Consider the following 27,399-nt stretch of genomic DNA (forward strand, 5'->3'; position numbering starts at 1 on the left):
ACTTGAGTATAGTGCCTCTTAAGCTGAAGTCCTGTGAACTAAAGGAAAAAGCTATACGCTCTCTTCCTGCAACGACCAATTAAAATGGCAGGACAGATAGGGAGACATTCCAGTTTCAAGGGGCAGAAAACAGGTTTGCAGAAGCCCCCAGTCCATAGCAGTTCTGAAAGTCACTTGGGTATAGGCTGGCAGTTCCATATGAAAGGCCTGGGAATAATTCTCCATGGATTTTCATTCTATCTTCTAGGCTTTTGGTTTTACCCTTGAAGCCATCTTTATTCCATTAAAGGTAGCATGTATTTACGTGGAAATAGTTTTCTCAGCCTGCTTCCTGCTTATAGAGCTTGAGGGTCCAAAGACCTCTTTCCTTTTCATGCTCTGACTCCTTCAGCCCAAGCTGGCAGTGTTTGTGACAATTACAATACTCTTTAAAAAAAAAATTATGAATCTCCTGCAAATCTTGATTGGGTTTCAGTCCCATAAAATAAAAGCCCTACCCATAAATATCTTTGAGTTAAATCTTTTGCTACCTCGGGCTTCTGCAGAAGGACAAAAGCCTTAAGCTTCTTAGAAGCCATATTATTTGAATGAGAGGATCCAAGAAGCATAACCTTAAAATCTTTTGAGAGTCTTTTGCCTGTGATATCTCCCTGAAGCCACCACTGGAATAAATGCCAGTGGAGCTGTAAAATAGAAGACTGTGTCCTTGCAACTATGGTTAGCAATATTCACCCTTGGGTGACCATCTCTGAACCTCTCGAATGTGAGACATAAAATTCTATCTTGCTTAGGCCACTGTTATTTAGGGATTTTCTGTTAGGTGAAAGAATCTAATCCTAACTACTATACTCTTGGTGCTATTTGGTGAGCGTCTCTGAAACTAATACAGTAACTAACTCATCAATAGACTCAGTACTAACAAAGTACAAGTGCTCAAGATTGTGAAGCGTCCACAATCTGGTGATCAGACGGACTGAAACCATGATAATGCTTACACGTTAGAAGTTGATGTCTTATGAATAGATGGAAAATGGGCTCAGCTCATTAACAGAGGTGGACTGTAAACAGTGTGTGTGGGTAGGTGGGGAAGTAGGGAATGGAGGGTGGGGTGTTTACAAAAATAAAGGACATGGTCTCAGCACTCATTACTTACAGACTGTTGAGGGAGATAAAACACGTACATGTTAAAAGTACTAAAGAATGCCTACACAACAGGATTTGAGATATAAACGGGCACAAGTATCTCTGAAGTAATTAAATGTTTTAACATTTTTTGAGCACTGCATAAACATTTTTGAATTATCACAATTCTGAACGAATGAGAAAACTGAGGCTTAGAGAGCTTAGTTTGCCCCACTGCACACAGTAAATAATTAGGATAATTGACTCAATAATTGAATTTGCATAGATCCAGCTCTAAAGTCCACGCTGCTCACCACAATGTTAACAACGGAGAGCTCAGGTTGGCTCAATCAAGGTGAATTTTACCTTTTTGAAAATTTACCTTTATACCTCAAATCATGAGCTTTAGGGGGAAAATATTTGCAAAACGCTCTCCGCTTGACAGAACATTTACGACTCTAGTGTAGCAAAAACCTTAAAAATGATTAATTTCACTGTCTTGGATTCGTACAACGTTTTAGCGACATAATATCTGGGGCAAGCCGTGAAAAATCGCTTTGTGTCTTTTACCAGTAACATTTCATCTGCAGCATGCACACACACAAGAAATTGATCTTCGAAGAAACACAAAGCATCTCTTCCCAAAGTAAGCGTTAGTCCTCTGAAGGGCAGCCTGGAACCGATTTCAGCAAAGTGTCGGGACAAAGAGCTCTGCGCTGTTTTCCGGTACAGAGCGGTAGAAACCAAGAAGGATGGAATGTTTTCGAAGGCAGGGCGGGAAGTCTTCAAAGGATGGATACAGGATAATCCTGAAAAGATGTCAGACTGGGGCGGGGCACTGCACCAGGGAACGCAGAGAGCTGCAGGAAGGGTAGGGAGTGCGGGACGGACGGCGACATCCAGGTGCCGGGAGAACAGCGCGCGGGGAGGAGCTCGCGTCTGGGCCGCCGACGGGGCCAGGTGAGGTCACAGGCCCTTGTGAGGTGGGGTGGAGCCGCGGGGCCGCAGCGCTGTCCAGTCGGCGCGGAGGCGGCGGCGAGCTCAGCCGCTCCCCGCTGCTCCGGAGCCCCTGCGCGGTGGCGGAGGCGGTGGCGGTGCCGGTGCCCTGGGTCCCGCACTCTTCCAGCGCGGGCCGTTCAGTGGGCGGAGCGTCGGCCTCGGTCAGGTGACCTGGGGGCGGGGCTTCGTCGCGTGGGAGCTCGGGAAGGCGGCGCAGCGAGAGCGCCGGCCACGCGGGGGGGGTGGGGGCTGAGCGGCCTGCAGCTAGGACCTTCGGATCCCGTGGGGCTAAGGCCTCGGCCCGTGAGGCGGGAGGAGGGGGACACCCTTGGGAGCCTGAGGGGGTTCACGGTGGGACCCCCCCCCCCGGGGGACACAGGTGGAGAGGCAGGACTTGCCGAGGAGCGTGCCACCCGGTGTGAGGGACAACGTAGAACAATTACGGAGATGGACGAAGGTTCCAGAAGGGGCAGCGATGTGACTGGGCGGCCGGGCACTAAAGGGGCAGACGCGGCTGGATCCGATGGTGCCTCAGAAATGGTGGTGGTTCTAGAAGGGTGGAGGTCATGGTGGCTGGGAAGCTTCCCTGCTTCTTGAGCAAACCCTCAAACCTCTAGTAGAGCACTTGTTTTCATCTGGTGAGTAGTTTGACGTGTTCACAGGTCTACTCACTTTCTTCGCCAGAAGGCTAAACGAGCAGGGCCTGTTGGAATGTTCCACAGCACAGGTTCTTCCATGAAGTGGAAGTTCAGTCAGTATTGTTAAAGGTGGCAGTTGGGGGTGGTGCCGGTCGTGTGTGAACGTTAAGGGCAACGGGTGCAGTGAAGAGGTGTCTGCAGTTGCTGTTAATGGACGTTTGCCTTCATCGCTGCAAGGGAAGTGAGGGAAGAAGTGAGGGGGCGGCTTGGAAGGGAACCCAAATGGAAAGAGTAGAAAGTACTTTGCAGAAGGCTGTCGCCCTTGGGTGATGGGAGGGAAGCAGATGTGGAGGTGGTGGTAACTCAGCAAGTGAGAAAGTGCAGTTGTGAAAGCGCAATGCAAACATCAGAGCACTAAATACAAAATAAAGTTAGATTCTCCATATTTCTGCCTAGCTGTGCCTCTGGGTTTACTAAGCAGCAGTGTAAATTTAGTGAAAGTATCCCTGGAGTTGGGAGTCAGGGACCTGAATTTTGCTACTATGTTGTGTACGTTGTGTGAGCAAATCACAATCTTTCTATCAGCTTCCTTATATATAATTAAGGTATTAGACCAGAAATATTTCTTTTTTTTAAATGTTTGTTTATTTTTGAGAGAGAGAGAGAGTACAAGTTGGGCAGGGGCAGAGAGAGGAGGACACAGAATCTGTAGCAGCCCCAGACTCTGAATTGTCAGCACAGAGCCGGATGTGGGGCTCGAACCCCACCCCACAACTGTAAGATCATGAGCTGAGCCGAAGTCAGAAGCTTAACCCACTGAGCCACTCAGGCACCCCTGACCAGAAAGATTTCTGAAATCATCCTAGCTCTGTTGTGGATTCTATGATTTCATGTAACAATAAGCACTCCTCCCCAACTTCATTTAGGGCTTTTAAAGTTTGTTTATTTAAATTTCAATACAGTTAACATAAAGTGTTAGTTTTAGGTGTACAATATTCATCAATTGTATACATTACTTAGTGCTCATCATAAGTGTACTCTTAATCCCTTCAGCTATTTGACCCATTCTCCACCCACCTCCCCTCTTGTAACCATTAAGTTTATTTTCTATAGTTAAGAGTGTTTCTTGGTTTGTCCCTTTTTTTCCCTTTGTTTCTTAACATATGAGTGAAATCTTGTGGTATTTGTCTTTTCTGACACATTTCACTTAGCATTATACTGTCTAGCTCCATCCGTGCTGTTGCAAATGGCAAGATTATTCATTCTTTTTTATGGCTGAGTAATATTCCAGTGTGTGTGTGTGTGTGTGTGTGTGTGTGTGTGTGTGTGTATGTATGTATACCACCTCTTTATCCATCCATCTATCAATGGATAGATGGGCTGCTAACAGTTGAGCTGCTTCCAAAATTTGGCTATTGTAGATAATGCTGCAGTAAACATAGGGGTGCATATAGTTTTTTAAAAAAATTTAATGTTTATTTTTGAGAGAGAGAGACTGAGCACAAGCAGGGGAGGGGCAGAGGGAAAGGGAGACACCGAATCTGAAGCAGGCTCCAGGGTCTGAGCTGTCAGTACAGAGACCAATCAATGTGGAGCTTGAACCCACAAACCATGAGACCATGACCTGAGCCAAATTGGTTGCTTAACTGACTGAGCCGCCCAGGTACCCCCATATATCTTTTTGAATTACTGTTTTTGTATTCTTTGGGTAAATATCCAATCGTCTGATACTGGATCATATAGTAATTCTATTTTTAACTTTTTAAGGAAGCTCCATACTGTTTTCCATAGTGGCTGCACCAACTTGCATTCCCACCAGCAGTGCACAAGGATTCCTTTTTCTCTATATCCTCACTAACATTTGTTTCTTGTGTTTTTGAATTTAGCCATTCTGACAGGTGTGATGTGATATCTCATTGTGCTTTTGATCTGTATTTCCCTGATGATGAGTGATGTTGAGCATCTTTTCATGTGTCTGTTGGCCATCTGTATGTCTTCCTCCCCTAATTTTAATGTATGTATTAAATTATAAAATTTTGAAAATTCTACACTCTGCCAAGGAATGGAAAACCCTTTAATAATAATATGATAGCTTGATCTACATGGGGACTGAATCAGTCATGATACTTAAAAAAATACTTGTGATGTATCAGACGGTTTTGCATTTCCTTCTTTTTGGGAGTTTTTGATGAATCAGATAGTGACCACCAAGATGTAAGGGAAAATGAGGAAAGACTGTGTATCTGGGAATGTGGTGGGCAGAACAAAGGTATGGCTGGTGGTGGTGGTTTTCTCTCTCGCTCTCCTAGTACTACTGGGACTAGAGGGTGAGTAGATGACCCCTTCTTGATTCTCATAGGTGCTTCCAGACATTTCTTCGTTCCATTTTCAAAATGCTCAGTTTTGCATCTCGCATTATCAGATTATACCACCCACTACCACTCCTTGTTGCTTTAGTTAAATTTCAGCTCCTGGCTTTCTGCTGCTCTAACTGTACTCCTGTCATGATTCTTGTGACTTTAGCATTCATGTAGATGATCCTTCCAGTACTCTGATCTCTCAGTTCCTGTCTTCCACAATTATTTCACCTTTCCTCAGTCACTTGTCCCTTTTTCGTATTCTCAGTATGAAAAATTAATTCTCAATTAATTTATTAATTATTGCTAATTTCTTACTGTGCCTTATTTGGAAATTAAACTTTATTGTAGGTATTTGTGTTTAGGTAAAAACAATATATACTGGGTTTGGTACTCTGTAGTTTCAGGCTTCCATTGGGGGTCTGTGAACAGGTCTCCATGCATAAGGTGGGGGAATACTGTGTGCCATTCTCCAACCATCACATTCCTGTCTTTCAGGCTCACTCTGACTCTAATAATCCTTGGACGCCACCAGGATCTTCAGTCTACCTTTTTTTTTTTTTTTTTTTTTTTTTTAGATGTCACTCACTGTCTCTCATACTTATTTCCCACCCACCTACTCCGTTTGTTACATGGTCAATAATTAAAACCATTCCCTTTCATTTCCCCCCCAGTTTCCTTATCACATTTTCAGTTCATTTTACTTTCTTGGCTAAGTCATAATCTTAGATTAAATCTAGATCTCTGCATTGAACACAGCTAGAGAAAAAAACCACAACCATGCTTCCTGGTTTCACTTTAAATTCACTGTCCTTTCCTCAAGGGACCCTTGAGGCTGCCCAGCAACTTTATCAGGTACCCCTGGGCTATTAATTCTTCCATTCTCCTAGATGACTGTTATATAACAATACCTCTGTCCTCAAACCTCTAGCATCTTCTCTCACATCCTTTTTCTCAGTTGATTATGCTGCTTCCTGTTTCACTAAGAAAACTAAAGCAATCGAGAGCAGCTGGCTGGCTCAGTCAGTAAAGCATATGAGTCTTGATCTCAGGGTTGTGGTTTCAAGCCCCACATTGGGTGTGGAGCCTACTTAAAATCATATATATATATGAAATAATAAACGCTTATCTATATATCAAATAATAAAAGAGAACTCAGCAATCAGATGATTTCCATCTTAAAAGTTTATATATATAATATAGATATTAAATAATAAAAGAAAACTCACAGCAATCAGATGATTTTCACAAGCCTCTACAACCACATCTACTTACTTGGTCTTCATGTAATTAAGCCCAATTAGTCTGTCATGTCTCCTATTATTATAAGTATATTCTCAGGACAGACCCTGCCCTTGTAAATCTCATCTCCTTTATCCTACTTGAGAATATTGTTTCAGTAATTCTCCCCTCCAGTGTGATCAATTTTTGCTTCTCTACTAGATTATTCTTATCAGCGTATGAACATGCCTTTATTTTCCCCCATCTTCAACCCTTGTAACCCCTTTGCCCCTCAGCTACTACCTCATTTCTTTTCCCCTTTAAAGCATACTCTTTGAAAGAGTCCTCTCTTCTGTTTGTCTCTGTTTTCTCTCCTCTGTTCTCTCTTGAACTCACTCCAAGGACATTATTTCCTTACCATACTACCCAAATGGCTCCTCTTAGGGTCGTTAGTGTCCTCCATGTTGGAAAACCTAATCAGCCATTCAGTACTCCTCTCACTTCACCTGTTGGCAGTATTTGTCACAGCTGATTACTCATTCTTCTTTTTTTTGAAATTTATTTTGAGAGACAGAGAGAGCGAGCAGGGTAGGGGCAGAGAGAGAGGGAAAGAGAGAATCCCAAGCAGGCTCTGCACTGTCAGTGCAGAGCCTGATGGGGGGCTGGACCTCATGAACCTTGAGATCATACCCCGAGCTGAAATCAAGAGTCAGACCCTTAACCAACTGAGCCACCCAGGCAATTACTCATTCTTCTTTTGGAGTACTTTTTTCCACTTGGCTTTTAGGAATCTAGCCCCACCTGGTTATCCTCTTTGTGACGACTAGAGTGATCCTTTCAGAAAGGACTTTACATCATGTCATCTCCCTTCTCAAAACGGTCTCACGGCTTCCCATCTCAGAGCACAAGCCAGAGTTTTTACAATGATTTAAGGGCCCTCTATTTCTGCCCCCCTTCCTTGACCCCTCTGATCCCCACTTCTTTCACTTTGCTTTTTCTGCTTTAGCTTTATGGGCTTTCCCACTGTTCCTTGAACAATGAAGCTGCTTCTTACTTCTGAGCCTAGGTACTTGCTTTTCTCTGGCTGAAATGCTGTCCCCTAAGATATTCATTGGCTTCCTACTTTCATGCCTTCAGATCTGTATGCACAAGTCTCCCTCTCAGTAAGGTCTTTCTTGGCTACCCTATCTGTTCCCTGCTTCTCTTCCCTAACACCGTACTTCACTTTTTCCCCCTACTTTACATTTTTTTCCCCTTTAGTACTTATCACAGATAACATACTACATATTTTACTTATTTATCTATTTTATTGTCTCTCCTTGACTAGGATGTAAACTCCCTGAGGAGCCGGATAAATAAACAGGATTTATTTTTTCCTGTTTTTTCACTGCTGTATCCCTGTTGTCTCTGTTTTCAGCCTGGAGGAGAGCTTAGTACATAGTAAGCATGCATGCAGTATATATGTGTTGAATTCATGGATGGAGAGACAAACGGATAGATTGGACAAGAGAAATACAAGTTCATTTCTCTTGGTTTGTCCTTGCAAGTTCATATATGTATCATAGGATTGAAAGACTCGAGACATCTTTTGTCAGATTTATGGGGAAGGGACTTCCTGTACTATTTTTTCTCTTAGCTTGGAGAGGGTTATGTAGTATTTGATTGATCCAGCAGATTAAAACCAGTCAACTTTTTGATAGGTCAAAAAATTATGAAACAATTCCTCCTTTCATGGTTTATTTAAATAAAGCTTACTGTGCTTAATTAGGTACTTTGATAACTTAAGAAGCTGTTGGTGAGTAAGCGCCATAAGGAAGACATGCCTTCTCTCCTTTCCTTTCCTTTCCTTTCCTTTCCTTTCCTTTCCTTTCCTTTCCTTTCCTTTCCTTCTTCCCTCCTCCCTCTCTTCCCCCCCCTTCTTTCTTTCCTTCCTTTTATACATATAGCATTGTGCTTGTTATTGTGAGAAATAGTTCAAAGAATGATAAGATACCAATCCATTCCTTTCAGTCCATCCATGAAATTTAGGTTATAGTTGATATAGGAGATGTATATGTGGCAAATAAAAATATAAGGCAAATGATTAATGCCAGTTGAGTAGTAAAGACAGTTACAATGGTGGAGACCATACTATACCAACTAGTTGCTAAGTAAAGATTGAGCTCATTAGAGAAGACCTCGAAGAGGTAACATCGAGTGGGTTGCTGGGGAAATCTGCATAGCCACCTAATGTCTTCTGAGATGGCTATTTGTCACATGGTTTCATTGGATTTTTAACATGGTTTGAATTCCAGGAATGTTGGACATGGACATACCACATTCAGCAGTAATGAGTATAACATTTCAGAAGTAAGTGATTTTAAAGTACTATCTCTGTTAAGAATATTAATACTTGCAGTTAAACTTCACGGTATGAAAATGACCCTGATAATTGTAACAATGTAATATAACTAGCAATGTAATAAATAGCACATCCACTGTAACTCAGATAGAAGTAAAAAAAAACTGTGAAAATGCGAGGAATTATGAAAATTGGTTGGTATGTGATGTGGAAGTCTTTGATTTAAAACAGGCTGAGGCATCTTTTGTTTACAATAGTATTTTTTTGAGAGGCGATGTTATAGAGTGCTGAAGACCACGGCTCTTGAGTTAGGCTGTCCGACTTCAAATTCTGACTCTGCTATTTGTTGGCGGTTTAATCTTGGACAACTTGATCTGAGTCTTTATTTTCCTCATCTGTAAAATAAAGATAATGATAATTCCTTAAAAAATATCTGTAAGGAATAAATGAAATAATTTATGTTAAAGTGTTCCTCATAACGTCTAGTGTATAGTAAGCATTTAATAACATTGGGAATTGCTGCTATGTTAGTAGTTCTGTTTCTCTGGGTTTATTTGAATAAATAAATATAACTAGATTTCTCTGCCTTTTATGTCATTTGTTTTGGATTTCTCTACTTCTTATACCACAAAAGGTAAAATTAAGGGACAGTGTGATCTCCTGTGAATTACAATCTACTAACTGCTTTTTCTAGTTTTTGTACACATATATGGCTTGGGGAATATCTATTTGGTATTATACTGTGTTACATTACAGGGATAACCAGGTAGGTAAATGTAATTAAGTCTCTTAAGCAGGCATATGATTTTTTTCTTATCTTTTTTTTTTTTTTGGCAGGAAATCCTTTTGTGCTCATTCATACTTGTTCATCAAGACCTTTGAGTCCTCAAGGGCCGAATTTACCTCTAAACTGAAAAATGGAAAGTAAAGTACCTTTATTCTGCCAGGTATTTTTTTCAAAAATAGTTTCTAAAGGCTGCTTCTTCTTCTTCTTCTTCTTCTTCTTCTTCTTCTTCTTCTTTAAAAATAGTTTACATTAAAAAATTAGTTTATATTTATCTCACACCCTTAATCAGTAAGCAGATTCATAGAGCAATATAACTATAGGATCTTTTAATAACTAAGGTGAGTTTTGAGTTCTTTTAGTGGGCATATAATGAACTTTCATCCCAGCAATATCAAGAGGTATGTTGAGAGTATTTTGCGGGGTAGGGGACTGGGATAATTTTTTAGGAGAATAAAGGATTTAAACCTACATAAACGGTTGTAGGTAACATAATTAATGATGTGGGAGTCTAACCAGAAGGTAATCTAAAAGATACCAAGTTTCTCTAGCCTTCTTCCCTGTGATTCAGGGGATGTTCTTATCCATTGGCCGGTATTGTGTCAAACAAAAAACAAACCCGGACTTAGTAAGGAGAGACTTTATTTGAAAGGATTATTCCAAGGGAGGAAAGGGACTATTTATTGAAATAGGAGAGGGAAGGCTGTGACCATAAGATCTTCAAGGAGCTCAAGGGCTAGGCAAAAATGGCTTTTCTTTCATGGAGAGGAGTCAACAAGGCTAGGAACTGGATTTGGGGAAGTGGGATGAAAGAGTGGCATGATGAGATAAACAGATCAGAGAATATTGTAGGGGCCTGGAGGAAGGAGGAAAGCTTAACCACAGTTTGGCTAATAATCCTTTTGTTCTAATTAATCAGTGGGGTTAAAACAGTTTAGCTAATCATTTCGTAGAGCAAAGAAAAGGAATTTTGAAGGTATTTGGCCTTGTCATAGGTAAACAAGGGGGGCATCTGTGAGTTTTATCTAAAGCTTATGGGGGGGGGAAGGGTGATTCCTTGCAGCAAGCCATTTTCCAGAACACAAAAGGGTAAAGGGATTCCTTTAATCTTCACTGTTTTCCAGGAGCACAAGGCTCAGGAAAAATTCAACATTGTCAACTGAGAGTCTTAACCTTTTAAATTTATGCTTTCAATGGATCTGGTGCTACCATATGACATGCACCTATACTGTAATCCGAAAGAAATGAAAAGAAAATTTTTTTAACATTTATTTATTTATTTATTTTGAGAGAGAGCACATGTGCGCTAGAGAGAACATGAGTGGGAGAGGGGCAGAGAGAAGTAGAGAGAGGATCCCAAGCAGGCTCTGTGCTCTCAGCAGACAGCGTGGTGTGAGGCTGGACCTCACAAACTGTGAGATCATGACCTGAGCTGAAATCAAAAGTTAGGGGCACCTGGGCAGCTCAGTCGGTTAAGCATTCGTCTTTGGTTCAGATCATGATCTCATGGTTCTTGGGTTCAAGCCCCACAACGGGCTATGTGCTGACAGCTCAGAGCCTGGAGCCTGCTTTGGATTCTGTGTCTTCCTCTCTCTCTGCCTCTCTCCCACTCATCTGTGTCTCTTTTTCTCTCAAAAATAAATAAACATTAAAAAAATGAAAAACAAAAGTCAGATGTTTAACCAACTGAACCACTCAGGCACCCCCCCACCCCCGCAAAAAAAAAAAAAAAAAAAACAATTTCAAGGCTTCTTGCTAAGTACCAAGATGTGTGATATGTCTACTAACCTGTTCCACTTTTTTATACCTAATACTTAGTTGATTGTATCCTCATGAGCTCATTTGGAAGAGCTGATTCTTAAAAGTTAAAATAATTAACAGTATTAATATATCATACCAGTTTGTCTTCCTTAGGCTGTGTAGTTTATACTTCACAGACGGTTCACCTTTAACCACAGAATTTCAGAGATTATTTTCTTCCTTTTCTGTATCATCAAAGTTTCTGTTCACTATTTGACTGCTTCTGTTCATCTGGTCTTTGATAACAGGTTTTGTGCCTCTCTGTCTTTTTAGATCTTCCTCCTTTTATTTTCCTGGTTTCTGTTTTGAGTCATTTTTCTCAACATCTCTAGGAAACTTTTCATCATTCCTAATAAATATTAGGGCAGCAAATCAGATTGCCTTTTTGAAGCAGGTTGTTAAAGGTGTGCCTCTGTTGTAAGATGAATGTATGCAGACCCTAAAAGTCACTGAAATAGTTCCCTTAATTTACATTTTGTGTAGAAATAGAGATTCTCTAAACCCCCTTAGTGATCTGCTTTATACATTGCCTTTGTAATTTGTTCAGGGGTTAAAAACTAATGTACCTTTGATCAGCTAGATGCAGTCCAGTTGTTTTAAGCAAGCAGCCATTTTTTTTTTTTTTTTTAAGTTTATTTATTTTTGAGAGAGAGAGAGAGAAAGTGAGGATGAACAGTGGAGGGGCAGAGAGAGAGAAAGAGAGAGAGAATCCCAAGCAGGCTCTGCACTGTCAGCACGGAGCCCGATGCAGGGCTCGAATTCATGAACTGTGAGATCATGTCCTAAGCTGAAACCAAGAGCTGGATGCTTAACCCACTGAGCTACCCAGATGACCTGCAAACAGCCGCATTTCAAAAGAGTATATTTCTCACTTCGTTCCTCTTTTTCTAAACATGTTCATTGCTCCTAGGCTCTAGTTCCTTTTTTGGAGGGGGAGGTGTCTGTTTAGAAGCAATATAGCTGCTTTATTTTTTTTCTCGATAGACTTTTATTTTTTAGAGCAGTTTTAGATTCACAGCAAAGTTGAGTGGGGAGTTCCCATATACTCCCTGCCTCTATACATGTGCAGCCTCCTCCACTATCAACATCCTACACCACCGTGGTACATTTGTTAACAATCAATAAACCTACACGGACATATGTTTATCACCCAAAGTCCATACTTTACATTGGGGTTGATTCAGTATTGTGCATTCTGTGAGTTTGGACAAATGTATAGTGACATGTAGCCATTATTATAGTATATAGAATAGTTTCACTGCCCTACATATCTTCTGTGCTCTGCTTATTCGTTTTCCCCCTCCTCCACTGACTACCGCTGGTCTCTGTAGTCTTCATAGTTTAACCTATTCAGAATGTCGTATAGTTGGAATCATATAGTATGTAGCCTTTGCAGATGGGCTTATTTTACTTAGCGATACGTATTTAAGTTTCCTCCGTGTCTTTTCATGGCTTGATAGTTCCTTTCTTTTTAGTGCCAGATAGTATTCCATTTTCTAGATGTACCACAGTTCATGTACTGAATCTACTGCCATTCATCTGCTGAAGGGCACTGTTTTTTTCCCCAAGTATTGGCAATTCTGAATAAAGCTGTTTTAAGCATCTGTGTGCAGGTTTTTGTGTGGATATATGTTTTCTACTCCTTTGGTAAATACCAATAGGTGTAATTGCTGCCAAATATGGTATAAGTATGTTTAGTACTGTCTTTCAAAGTGGTTGTACCATTTTGCATTCCCACCAGCAGTGAATAAGAGTTCCTCTTGCTCCACATCCTTGCCAGCATTTGGTTTTGTCAGTATTTTGGATTTGGCCATTTTAACAGATGTGTAGTGGTATCTTGATGTTTTAATTTGCACTTTCCTATTGACATGATGTGGAGCAAATGATCTTTTCCTTTGCTTGTCTGCCGTCTGCACGTCTTCTTTGGTAAGATGTCTGTTAAGATCTTTTGCCCACTTTTAAGTTGGGTTGTGCTTTTTCTTATTGTTAAGTGTTCTTTGTATATATTTTTGAATATACAGAATAACAGTACTTTGAGTACAGCCCATTATCAGATATGTCTTTTGTAGGTATTTACTCTCAGTCTGTGGCTTGTCTTCTCATCCTCTTGATAGTGGATGTAGAGAAGAGTTTTTATTTCTTTTCAATTATTTTTTTTAAATTTTAGTTTATATATTTTTAATTTGCATCCAAGTTAGTTAGCATATAGTGCAATAGTGATTTCAGGAGGAGATTCCTTAATGCCCCTTACCCATTGAGCCCATCTCCCCTCCCACAACCCCTCCAGTAACCCTTTATTTGTTCTCCATATTTAAGAGTCTCTTATGTTTCGTCCCCCTCCCTGTTTTTATATTAGTTTCACCTCCCTTCCCTTATGTTCATGGAGAAGAGTTTTTAATTTAATGAAGTAAGTTTAAAGATGCCTTAAGAACTGGATTCCCCAACTGTTAGGTATGTTCACGAATGCTGGGCATTTTATAGCTGCATAATGCACTAAGGATAGTTGGTGACGTTTAGAACATGTACCTAATCTGAACGAATGCACTGATAATTAAATCCTTTTCAACAAAATTCTGTGTGGTAGCATCACTTTAGAGAAAATATTTATCTACAATGAATTATTTGACCTGGAAGGTCATACTGAACTTACTTGTGCAAAGAGAACATGGTTGACTGTGGCTCTTGGTTACTCCCCAGGCAGAAGAAAATAGCGATTTATCAGATGAAGGCTGTAATTCTCTTGCAACCAACTTGCCATCGAGACATATTGACAACAAGAAAGACATCAAGTTTTCTCAAATGACACAGAAGACAATTTCACACGAAATTAGGGGTTTGAGGCTAGAGCACAAAAAAAGGTAAGTTAAACTCTGAACTCACTTAATTGAATTACACTGCTGCAAGCTTGAGAGAACCAAAAATGTAGCTCCTATGTTCTCATAAGGTGCTAAATGTGGAGGATCATGCATATTTGTGGCCTTTCTTTTGGTATAGTTTTAACTCCTAGGTAGCCGTTCTTTTCATTTTTTTTCTCATTTCTCTCACAGCTATGTGGAAGCCTCTAAGCCACCATGGGCTTCTAGTTATAGCAGAGCAATTATCCATATGCCTGCAAGTTTGTCTTTTTTGACAAAATAATGTATTTAAGTCTACAATGTGAAGATTTAATATATGTTTACATTGTGAAATGATTACCACCTTTTACTCATTTCACATATTTACCTTATTTACTTACCTATGTTGGTGAGAACACTTAGGTTCTACTCTCTTAGCAAATTTCCATTGTGCAATATAGTGTTATCAACTATAGCCATAATGTTATGCATTAGGCCCACAGACCTTATTTATCTTTTAACTGAAAGTTTCTACCCTTTACCAGCCTCTCCCTTTTCTTATTTCCCCCACCTCCATCCCCGGAAACCACCCTTCTACTCTCTGTTTCTATGAATTTGGCTTTTTTAGAGTCTACATATATATAAGATCATCCAGTATTTGCCTTTCTATGTCTGACCTATTTTACTTCACATGATGCCCTCAAGGTCCATCCATGTTGCATGGCTGGGTAGTATTCCTGTGTGTGTGTGTGTGTGTGTGTGTGTGTGTCTGTGTGTGTGTGATGACACATCTTTAGCCATTTATCTTTTGATTGACATTTATATTGTTTCCATACCTTGGCTGTTGTGAATAATGCTGTGATGAATCTAGGAGTGCAGATATCTCTTTGAGAGTGTTTTCATTGCCTTCAGATATATAGCCAGAAATGGAATTGCAGGATCATATTGTAGTTATATTTTTAATTTTTTTTAAAAAAAATTAACGTTTTTTTTTTTAACGTTTATTTATTTTTGGGACAGAGAGAGACAGAGCAAGAACGGGGGAGGGGCAGAGAGAGAGGAAGACACAGAATCGGAAGCAGGCTCCAGGCTCTGAGCCATCAGCCCAGAGCCTGATGCGGGGCTCGAACTCACGGACCGCGAGATCGTGACCTGAGCCGAAGTCGGACGCTCAACCGACTGAGCCACCCAGGCGCCCCTATATTTTTAATTTTTTGAGGAAACTCCACATTGTTTTCCATAGCGGCTGCACCAGTTTACATGCCCACCAGCAGTGCACAAGTGTTTCCTTTCCTCCACATTCTTGCCAATACTTGTTTCTTGTCTCCTTGAAAACAGCTATTCTAACAGGTGTGAGATGATACGTCATTATGGTTTTGATTTGCATTTCCCTGATGATGAGCGATTGTGAGCCATTTCATGTACCTGTTGGCCATTTGTATGTCTTTTTTTGGAAAAATGTCTATTCACGTCCTTTTAAAATTGGATTATTTATGTTACTGAGTTGTATGAATTCCTTGTATATTTGAATATTAACTCATCAGATATATGGTTTGCAAATATTTTCTCCCATTCTATAGATTCCCTTTTCATTTTGCTGATGGTTTCCTTCGCTGTCCAGAAACTTTTTAGTTTGATGTAGTCCCGCTTGTTAATTTTGCTTTTGTTGCCTTTGCTTTTTGTGTCAAATCCAAAACATTATTGTCCAATGTCGAAGAGCTTACTATGTTCTACAAGTGTTACTATTTCCTTTTCAAAATTGCTTTAGCTCTTTGAGGTCTCTTGTGATTCTGTACAAATTTTAGGATTATTTATTCTACTTCTGTGCAAAAAATGCCAGTGGAATTTGGACAGGAATTGCATTTAATATATAAATCACTTTGGGTAGTATAAGACATTTTAAAAATATTAATTCTTCCAGTCCACAAACACAAAACATCCTGCCACTTATTTGTGTCTTCTTCAGTGTTTTTCATTAATGTTTTATGGTTTTCGGTGTACTCATCTTTCACCTCCTTGGTTAAGTCTGTTTCTAAATATTTTGTTTTTTGATGCTATTGTAAATGGGATTGTTTTCTTAATTTATCTTTCTGATAGTTTCTTGTTAGTGTATAGAAATACAACTGATTTTTGTCTATTGATTTTGTAATCTGTTTGACTTGGGTACAGATCAGAGGTTCCCATGATCCCTACTCAGGTTTAATTAATTGCTAGAGCATCTCACAGAACTCAGGGAAACATTTATGTTCAGCAGTTTATTAAAGGACATGACTGAATATACAGAAGAATAGTCACATGAAGATATTCATTGGGTGAGGTTTGGGAGGGTCCCAAGCGCAGGAGCTTCTGTCCCCATGGGGTTGGGGTGTGTCACCCTCCTAGTCTGTGGATGTGTTCACCAAGCTAGAAGTTCTCCAGAGAGAGGAAGGGGACTGGAAATGGAATTAATAATTGATCCTACCTACATGAATAAGCCTCCATAAAAATCTCAATAGTATAGGCCTATTCAGAGATCTTCCAGGTTGGTAAACACATCCACATACCAGGAGGCTGATGTCCTCCCAAATCCTTGGGGACAGAAGCTCCTGTGCTAAGATCCTGCCAGACATTGCCCTATGTATCCCTTCATCTGGCTATTCACCTGTATCTTTTATCATATTGAAGAAAGTAAACTGGTAAACATATGTAACTATTTTTCTAAGTTCTGTGAGCTCTTCTAGCAAATTAATCAAATCCAAGGAGGGTCTTTTGGGAGCCTCTCATTTATAGGTGATGAGTCCGAAGCACAGGTCACAATCTGGAGTTGTGATTGGCACAAGTGGGGTGGGAGCAGCCTTGTGGGACAGATCCCTTAACCTGTGGAATCTGACAGTCTATCCAAGTAGATAGTGTTAGAATTGAGGTAAATTGTAGGACCCAGTTGGTGCCACACCCAGTTGGTGTGGCAGAGAATTGCTTGGTGGTGGGGAAGAATACCTGACACATCTGGTGTCAGAAGTGTTGTGAGTGTGGTAGTCGTGGAGGAGTAAAGGAGAAACACAGAAGAAGAATGGGTTTTTCCCTATCACATTTGGGGTATCACATGTGGGGTATCACATTTACTGTTTTGCCTATGTTGAACTATCCTTGAATTCCAGAAATAAATCCCACTAGATCATGTTCTATGATCCTCTTAATGCACAATTGAAATATTAGTATATTGTACTAATACTGTACAATATTAGTATTGTACTAATTAGTATTAATATTGTATTGTACTAATATAATGTACTATTGAAATATTGTGTTGAGAATTTTTGCATCTATGTTTTTTAAAAAAAATTTTTTTTTCAACGTTTATTTATTTTTGGGACAGAGAGAGACAGAGCATGAACGGGGGAGGAGCAGAGAGAGAGGGAGACACAGAATCGGAAACAGGCTCCAGGCTCTGAGCCATCAGCCCAGAGCCTGACGCGGGGCTCAAACTCCCGGACCGCGAGATCGTGACCTGGCTGAAGTCGGACGCTTAACCGACTGCGCCACCCAGGCGCCCCTGCATCTATGTTTATCAGGGATATTGGACGGCAGATTTCTTTTCCTGTAGTGTCCTTGTCTGGTTTTGTTACCTGTAATGTTGGCCTCATAAAACAAGTTTGGAAGTGTTCCCTCCTGTTCAGTTTTTGGGAAGAGTTTGAGAAGGATTGGTGTTAATTCTTAAATGTTTAGTAGAAATCACCAGTGAAGCCATCTTGGACTTTGTTGGGAGGTCTTTGATTACTGATTCAATCTCCTTACTAATAATTGGTCTGTTCACATTTTCTTTTTTTTTTTTTTTAATTTTTTTTTTTCAACGTTTATTTATTTTTTTTGGGACAGAGAGAGACAAAGCATGAACGGGGGAGGGGCAGAGAGAGAGGGAGACACAGAATTGGAAACAGGCTCCAGGCTCTGAGCCATCAGCCCAGAGCCCGACGCGGGGCTCGAACTCACGGACCGCGAGATCGTGACCTGGCTGAAGTTGGACGCTTAACCGACTGCGCCACCCAGGCGCCCCGGTCTGTTCACATTTTCTATGTCTTCATGATTCAGTCTTGTATGTTTCTAGAAATTTATAAATTTCTTTTAGGTTATCTAATTTGTTGGCATATAATTGTTCATAGTAATTTCTTATGAGCTTTAGTATTTCTGTTATCAGTTGAATGTCTCCTCTTTATTTCTGATTTTGAGACTTTTCTTTTTTTCTTAGTCTAGTAAGATTTGTCCGTTTTGGTTATTTTTTCAAAAGACAAACTCTTAGCTTCTTTTATCTTTTCTATTGTCTTTTTAGTCTATATTTCTGAGCTTTGTTATTTCCTTCCTTCTATTAACTTTGGGCTTATTTCCTTTTTTCCTTCCAGTTCCTTGAGATATAAAGTTAAGTTGTTTATTCGAGATCTTTCTTTTTTCTGTTTTTTTAAGTTTTATTTTTTAACGTTTATTCATTTTTGAGACACAGAGACAGAGTGTGAGTGGGGGAGGGGCAGAGAGAGAGGGAGACACAGAATCCAAAGCAGGCTCCAGGCTCTGTGCTATCAGCTGTCATGTGAGATCATGACCTGAGCCGAGCGGACTCTCAACCAACTGAGCCACCCAGGTGCCCCTCTTTTTTTCTTTATGTAGGTGTTTATCTCTATAAACATTTTTCTTAGAACAGCTTTTGCTGCCTCCAGTAAGTTTTGGTATATTGTGTTTTCATTTACTTTGTCTCCAGGTATTTTTTATTTCCCTTTTGATTTTCTCTTTGACCAATTGGTTGTTCAGGAACATATTGTTTAATCGCTACATATGTGATTTTTTTTCAGGTTTTTTTCTTGTAATTGATTTCTTGTTTTATACCTTTGTGGTCACAGAAGATGTTTGATATGATTTCAGTCTTCTTAAGATTTTAAAGACGTGTTTTGTGGCCTAACAAATTATCTATCCTGGAGAATGTTGCATGTGTGCTTGAGAGAATGTATATGCTGCTGCTGTTGGATAGAATGCTCTCTATATGTCTGTTAGGTCCATTTGGTTTCCAGTATAGTTGAAGTTCAATGTTCTCCTTCATTTTTCTCTAGTTAGTCTATCTACTGTTGAAAGTGGGGTATTTAAGTGTCCCTTACTATTGCTGCATTGCTGTCTATTTCTCCCGTCAGATCTGTTAGTATTTGTTTTATATGTTTAGATGCTGTAATATTGGATACATAAACATTGCAGTTGCTATATCCTCTTGATTAATTCACCCCTTTATCATTATGTAATGATTCTTGTTTGTCTCTTGTTATAATTTTTGGCTTAAAAACATACATTGAGGGGCACATGAGTGGCTCAGTCGGTTGAGCGTCCGTCTACAGCTCAGGTCATGATCTCACAGCTCGTGGGTTTGAGCCCCGCATCAGGCTCTGTACTGACAGCTCAGAGCCTGGAGTCTGCTTCGGGTTCTGTGTCTCCCTGTCTCTCTGCCCCTAACCCACTTGCATTCTGTCTCTGTCTCTCTCAAAAATAAATAAACATTAAAAAAAAAACAAAACATACATTGATGGGAGCACCTGGGTGGCTCAGTCAGTTAAGCGTCCAACTTCAGCTCAGTTCATGCTCTCACGGTTCATGAATTGGAGCTCCACATGGGGTTCTGTGCTGACAGCTCAGATTCAGATTCTGTGTCTCCCTCTCTCTCTCTGCCCCTCCCTCAATCATGCTCTCTCTCTCTCTCTCTCTCTCAAAAATAAACATTAAAAAAAACCACGTATTGAGGGGTGCCTGGGTGGCTCAGTTGGTTAAGTGACTGACGTTCGCTCAGGCTGTGATCCCATGGTTCATGGGTTTGAGCCCTGTGTTGCTCCCTGTGCTGACAGCTCAGAGCCTGGAGCCTGCTTTGGATTCAGTGTCTCCCTCTGTCTCTGCCCCTCCCCCTCTCACTCTCTGTGTCTGTCGCTCTCTCAAAAATAAACAAACATTAAAAAAATTAAAAAAACAAAAACCAAAAAATATTTATTGAAATTTATTTTGTCTAATATGAATATAGCTACATTTGCCCTCTTTTGGTTTCCATTTTCATGGAATATCTTTTTCCATCCCTTGACTTTCAGTCTATAAGTGTCCTTAAAGCTGCAGGGAGTCTCTAGGAGGCAGCAGATATTTCGTTCTTTTTTTTTTTTTTCTTTTAATCTATTCAGCCACTCTGTCTTTTGATTGGAGAATTTAGTCCATATACATTGAAGGTGATTATTGATAGGTATGGACTTACTATTGCCATTTTGTTGCTTGTTTTCTGGCTTGGTTGCTTGTTTTCTTTGTTCCTTTCTTCCTCTTACTGTCTCTCTTTGTGATTTGATGATTTTCTCTAGTGATATACTTAAAATTATGTTTTTTAACTTTTAAGTAATCTTTACAACCAATGTGGGGCTCAAACTTACAACCTCGAGATCAAGAGTCGCATGTTCCACTGACTGAGGCAGCCAGGTGCCCTTCTAGTGATATACTTTGATTCCTTTCTTTTTATCTTTTGTATATTTACTGTAGGTTTTTGCTTTGTGGTTACCATAAGGCTTATATAAAACATCTTATAAGCCTATTTTAAACTGGTAACAACCTAACTTCAAATGTATACAAAAGTTCAGCATTTTTACACCTCACTCTCATTTTGGTTTTGATGTCACCACTTATGTCCTTTTATATTTGTGTATCCATTAACAGATTATTGTTGTTATAGTTGTTTTTAATACATTTATCTTTTAACCTTTATGTGAGAGTTATATGTGATTTACCTTCCACCATTACAAGATTTCAGTATTCTGAATTTAACTATATGTTTACCTCTACCAGTGAGATTTACACTTTCATTTGTTTTCATGTTACTAATTAGCATCCTTTCATTTTAGCTTGAAGAACTCCCTTTAACATTTCTTTTTTCTTTTTTAGTGTTTATTTATTATTTTTGAGAGAGAGAGAGAGAGAGAAAGAGAGAGAGAGAGACAGTGTGAGCAAGGGAAGGGCAGAGAGAGAGGGAGTCACAGAATCTCAAACAGGCTCCAGGCTCTGAGCTTTGAGCACAGAGCCTGACATGGGGCTCGAACTCATGAGCTATGCGATCGTGACCTGAGCTGAAGGTGGACGTTCAACCGACTGAGCCACCCCGGCACCCCCACTTTAACATTTCTTATAAGGTCAGTCTATCTAGTGTGATGAACTCCTTTAGCCTTTTTTTTTTTTTTTTTTGTCTGGGAAACTATCTGTCTTTCGGTTCTGTAGGACAGCTTTGGGGGGGTGGAGTACTCTTGGTTGGCAGGTTTTTGTTTTTGGTATTTTTTGCCCCCAGGATTTTAAATATACCATACCACTGCCTTCTGACCTGCAAGGTTCCTGCTGACAAATCTGGTGATAATCTCATGGAGAATCCCACTATTCCTTTATGTTCAGTGACAAAAGGCAAAATAATTATTTCTAGAACATCACAATAAAACTTGTCACCTAGGAAGGAATGGGAGATGGTGGAAGTGTTCCTTTACATTCTTTCATTAGCACTGTATAAACTAGGTTACCGGGGAGACACAATGCCCTAGAAGAATAGGGTACAGAACAAATGTTTTCACTTATTCATTATTTATAGTAAGTCATCCCAATTCTGTAAAATGTTTGAGGCATCTCATAACATAAACACACTTATACTTTAGAAAAATAATAAAGGATTTGAAAAATCATGTAGTAATGTGGAAATCATAATTGTTCCAGAAATATGAAGATCTCAATGGAGATATATGGGGAGAGGATGGGTGATATAAAGTAGCAGTAGATTCTAGATTATGACTCACTTGTGTGTTATAAAATCAACTTAGGAGGTCACTAACCGGTATTTTGTTTAAAAAGAAATTCGAATAGTATTGAAGACACTAGAGTGTTTTTCACATAATAAGTATTACTTTGTGAAATTACTTCAGTTCTCTCTCTTTGTATATGTGTACTACATCTCAATAGAAATGTATTTTATACTCTGGGTCGTAATCAAAAGAGTTAAAGTCCTTCCCTTTGTGAGTGGAGGACTGCAGAGGAGACTAATAATAGGGCAGATTCAGGGGGGCTAAGAGCAAGGCAATGGCACTCTGAGGGCAGGAATTCATGGGATTGGACTTAAAGGGATAGAGAGTCAAAAGGGCAAGGTACCTGCTAAGGAAGGGCAGTGAGGTAGGTGCATGATAAAAATTACCTCTATATCACAATTTTGCTTGGGGCCAAATTCATCTGAAGATGTTACAGATTCAATCCATTCATTGTCCTTTGTATTACTTAAGTAGCCCTTGTATAGCAGGTTACTGTAAAAAGAAGGAGCCACTTCTGCTAAAGAGCTTTTAATTTTGCTTTTAGTTCCTTTATAAGGAAGAATAAGGTATTTCTTATAAAATGCTGAGTTATAGACCAATTGATGGGAGTTCTGAATAGGAACAAGCCTGTGGTTGTTTGCGTAGTGACTATCAAATTTATCTACACGTTAAAATCACCTGGCTGTCTTTTTTAAGTTTTAATTTGAATTCCAGTTAACATATAGTATAATATTGGTTTTAGGTATACAATTTAGTGGTTCAACACTTAATCTGTTGAAGTTAATCTGATCAAGTCTTTAAAATTCTACAACCATGGTGATATAATTAGCAAAATCCAGACTGTGGAAAATCTATAGGACAAATTGCCTGGCAATAGTGATAATGAGGATGATAAAAGACATGGAAAAAGAGCCTATAGATAAAAAAGAGATCTAAAAGACACATCAGTCAACAAACTGTAATGGTGACCTTACTGAATCCTGATGCAGAGTGTTAATAAATTTTGACATTTATGAAACAATTGGAAATTTGAACACTGACCATGTTTGATGATACTAAGAACTTATTGTTAACTTTTAGGGTGTCATAATTGTGTTTTAAATGTGTTTTTTTAAAAGAAAAAACACCTTGGGGCACCTGGGTGGCTTAGTCAGTTAAGCGTCTGACTTCTGCTCAGGTCATGATCTCGCAGTTTGTGAGTTCGAGCCCTGCGTTGGGAGCCTGGGGCCTACTTCAGATTCTGTCTCTCTTTCTCTCTCTCTCTCTCTGCCCCTCCTCTGCTTGTGCGCTGCCTCTCTCAAAAATAAACATTAAATTTTTTTTTCAAAAAGAAAAGAAAAAACACCTTGTAGAAATTAATATTAAAATTTTCACTCATGAAATAATATGATGTTGGAATTTGCTTCAAAATAATAAGAAACGGGAGTAGGAATATAGCTGAAATAGGATTGCTTATCATTGAAGCTGGGTGATGGGTACATGGGAAGATTGTCACATTATTCTTTTTAACGTCTACTTATTTTTGAGAGACAGAGACAGAGCATGAGTGGGGGAGGGACAGAGAGAGAGGGAGACACAGAATCTGAAGCAGGCTCCAGACCCTGAGCTGTCAGCACAGAGTCCAGTGCGGGGCTCCAGCCCATGAACCATGAGATCATGATCTGAACCAAAGTCAGACACTTAACCGACTGAGCCACCCAGTCGCCCCAGTCATCACATTAGTCTGTCTACTTTTGTGTATGCTTGAAATTTTCTATAGATAAAAGATGAAAAAAAGAAAAAGTAAGAAAAAAAAGCAACTCAGGAATTATTCCAATTTTCTGTGCAATTTAGGTATGAAACATCAATATTCCTCTGTGGAGAAGAGAAATCCTCTGATTTTTCAGGAGAGAAAAAGTTCAGAAGAAAGAAAAGTTTACAAGTACAGTTGCATACTGAAAGAACTGAGGTGCATATGATCTGAAAATATTTTACTTTTGAGCGTTGTTTTTAGCTTTCAAACATTCCATCACATTTTAGTCCAAGTATGGAAATGTCACATCAATCAAAATCATTTTTTTTTTGAGAGAAGAGAGAGAGTGTGAGCAGGGGAAAGGGGCAGAGGGGCAGAGGAAAAGGGAGAGAGAGAATCCTAAGCAGGCTCCACACCCAGCATAGAGCCTGACATGGACTTGATCTCATGACCATGAGATCATGACCTTAACTGAAATTCGTGCAGACACTTAACCTACTGAGCCACCTAGGTACCCCTGAAATGTCACAATCTTAAATATTTCTTCTTCTTTCTCTTCCTTCCCCTGTTCCTCCTCTTTTTCTTCTTTTTCTTCCTCCTCCTCCTCGTCCTCCTCCTCCTTCTTCTTTTTTTTTTTTTTTTTTTTTTTTACAAAAAATGTAACAAGGAACCCATTCAGAAGAATATGACATTTTCCCCTTCCTTCTCCATTAGATCTTTATTTTTATTACTATGCTCTCTGTTAACACTTCTGCTGTTGTAACAGTGACCCTGAGCATTCCTTGGCTGTGGCAACATAACTTTAATCTTGGCCCCCGTCTTGCTCTATATATGGTCTTCTCCCCTGTGTTTATATCTCAAGTCTCCTTCCATTTTTATAAACACTTCATTGTATATCTCATCTTGAGATCCTTAACTTTGTTCCCTCTCCACAGACCGTTTATCCAAATAAAGTCACATATACAGGTTCCAAGGATTAGGATATGGACATATCTTTTTGGGGCCACCATTCAGCCTGCTTCATTCACTATATGATGTACTTAGATATACTGTCTATCTCATCTGGGTAATTTCTCCCATCTGCTTTCTAGGTTATCTTTCTCCAGCTGAATCTAATCTCTAGTTTAAACTGTCTATTGAGAATTTAATTTCAGTGCCTATATTTTTTACCTCTAGAAACTTTATTTGGTTCTTCTTTTTTTTAATTAAAAAAAATTTTTTTTAACGTTTATTTATTTTTGAGACAGAGCAAGACAGAGCATGAACGGGGGAGGGTCAGAGAGAGAGGGAGGCACAGAATCTGAAACAGGATTAAGGCTCTGAGCTGTCAGCACAGGGCCCGATGCGGGGCTGGAACTCATGGACCGCGAGATCATGACCTGAGCCGAAGTCGGACGCTCAACCGACCGAGCCACCCAGGCGCCCCTGGTTCTTCTTTTTAAAAAGAATTTTTTTTAACATTTATTTATTTTTGAGAGACAGAGAGAGACAGAGCATGAGCAGGGGAGAGGCGGAGAGAGAGGGAGACACAGAATCTGAAGCAGGCTCCAGGCTCTGAGCTTTGAGCACAGAGCCTGACGCGGGGCTTGAACTCACAAACCGCCAGATCATGACCCGAGCCGAAGTCAGACGCTCAACCGACTGAGCCACCCTGGCACCCCCGTTTGGTTCTTCTTATAATCTGCCTTATGTCATGTTTTTTGGTCATGTTCTTTAGTTGTTTCAAGACTGATACCTGATAAAGATAATACAAAGTCCCTGGGGGATCTAAATCTTCTGTTTATTGCTTTGTCTGCTTCTCACTCATTAACTTATGTCCTTGGGTGCTTTGTACTTTTTGTTTATTTTCTCATATATTGTTGATCTAAATCTGTGGGAATCTCACGTGAGTCTGGATCTAGAGTATTCTCCTCCAAGAGAATTTGAATTCTCTTCTGCACTGCGCTTCAGAGATGTGATGGACATGGGACAACTTTAAATGACTTTTTTGGTTTCTGTTCTCCTACCCCACATATTTAGTGTAGATTTGAGTTCTGTACTCATGTGTGGGTAGATCTATCACCATAACTAATCCAGAGGAGTACTCTTTCTTCTCTCTCTCTCTCTTTTTTTCCAGCCTGGAGCTGAGACAAAGACAGATTTTACTCTGCATACTTCTGTGCTTCAAAAGGGGCCTAGACTCCATGTAAACAAGGTTCTAGACTCCACGTAAAATTGAAGACACCTATTATTACAGTCCTCGTTTTCTAAAGTGATGCTTTTCTGTCTACCCAGCTACTTGCCACTTTTGAATCATGCTTATGCATACATGTTAAGTGGATAATTTTCTCAATCATGAGGATGATTTAAAGCATAAGTACCTGTGTTATTTGAAGAACTGTGTTGATTCTCCACATTATTTTGCTCATATAGTCAAAGCCCATATATGTAGCCTGGAATCTGGTGCTCTTCTCTTCACTATACCATAGATTTGCCCTGCTTTGTGAAATCCACTATTTTAAATTGACACGACATTAATTAGATGATTTAGTTGCATACTTAGAAAAACATGACTCTGCAAAAAAAATTCCATAGTTTATTTAAAATTTTAGTGTAGGGGCGCCTGGGTGGCGCAGTCGGTTAAGTGTCCGACTTCAGCCAGGTCACGATCTCGCGGTCCGTGAGTTCGAGCCCCGCGTCGGGCTCTGGGCTGATGGCTCAGAGTCTGGAGCCTGGAGCCTGTTTCCGATTCTGTGTCTCCCTCTCTCTCTGCCCCTCCCCCGTTCATGCTCTGTCTCTCTCTGTCCCAAAAATAAATAAACGTTGAAAAAAAAAATTTTTTTTAATTTAAATGTCCTTAGCCTCTTTTTTTTATGATGAAATTGATACCACCATACATTAGGAATTTATATTATATTTTGATTTTTATTTTAATATCCTCGTAACTTTCTCTTTTGTTGGGTTGCAAGATGATGACCATGACCTTGACTCTATTCTTGAAAACATGGCAATCAAACTTACAGCTGAGGAACTTAATGATGTACCAGTTGCTTCAGATGCTTCAGATGTACCAGTTGATGGTGAGTGATTTAGATATCATTATGCCTTCATGAAAATTTGGGTTTTGCAGCTGACATTTTTTATAGGACTTATGTAGCTGAAATAAGAATTATTTTTTCTCTCAATATATTAATCTAAAGTTGATACTTATTCGTTTATTTAACAAATATTTACTGAGCACTATATATCATGTATTCTGCTCAGTGCCAGAAATACAATGACCACGAAATACAGACATAGTCCTTGACCCAAGGAACTTAATGTCTAGTGTATCACAATTCTTAGTATTCTAGTAGAGGCTGAGAATGTTGCGGGGGCCTCAGTCAGGTTAGTAGTTTTCACAGGAACAAGGGCTTTGGTTTCAGCCAATATGAATGACATTTTTGCTACTTCTATATAGGCATGGGTCATCATATCCTTGGACCAGACTTCACGATTCAAGGTCAGTATTGTATGTATTAAATAAAATATTAGGATTGAAGTGTGATGTATCACAAAGTAATCCCCACTTTAAATAAACCAAAAAAGAATATATTTAGCTGAGCACAATCCACTGAGGTCAAGCAATATCACCTAGAAACATTTTACTGAATACTGCCTCTTACCTGAAAAAATATTTTTTTCACATGATTCATATACTATTTAGTTATGTCTTTGCCATGGGTTTTATACCCTTCTGATAGGGTGAGTTTTTTTTCCCCAAAAGATATTTTTATTG

At 39.6% G+C, this 27,399-nt stretch overlaps 2 protein-coding genes across 3 annotated transcripts in view; both read left to right on the forward strand.

Moving 5' to 3' along the window:
* LOC124512839 (leucine-rich repeat-containing protein 37A3-like) overlaps positions 1 to 27,399 on the forward strand; it is a 340,529-nt gene that overhangs the window by 154,886 nt on the left and 158,244 nt on the right. The gene's annotated exons all lie outside the window — the stretch shown is intronic.
* The window catches only part of LOC124513570 (uncharacterized), a 78,131-nt gene continuing 64,762 nt past the window's right edge, over positions 14,031 to 27,399 (forward strand). For both annotated transcript variants that reach the window (XM_047081702.1, XM_047081703.1), the window contains exons 1-3: positions 14,031 to 14,120; positions 26,591 to 26,701; positions 27,082 to 27,123. In XM_047081702.1, the coding sequence (XP_046937658.1) occupies positions 26,626 to 26,701; positions 27,082 to 27,123 (118 nt within the window). In that variant the 5' untranslated portion in view covers positions 14,031 to 14,120; positions 26,591 to 26,625. The remainder of the gene's footprint in view (positions 14,121 to 26,590; positions 26,702 to 27,081; positions 27,124 to 27,399) is intronic.

The sequence above is a fragment of the Lynx rufus genome, unplaced genomic scaffold, assembly GCF_022079265.1.
Source record: "Lynx rufus isolate CCGP_SWC_20201006 ecotype Redwood Valley unplaced genomic scaffold, mLynRuf1.p SCAF_18, whole genome shotgun sequence".
Classification (NCBI taxonomy): domain Eukaryota; kingdom Metazoa; phylum Chordata; class Mammalia; order Carnivora; family Felidae; genus Lynx; species Lynx rufus.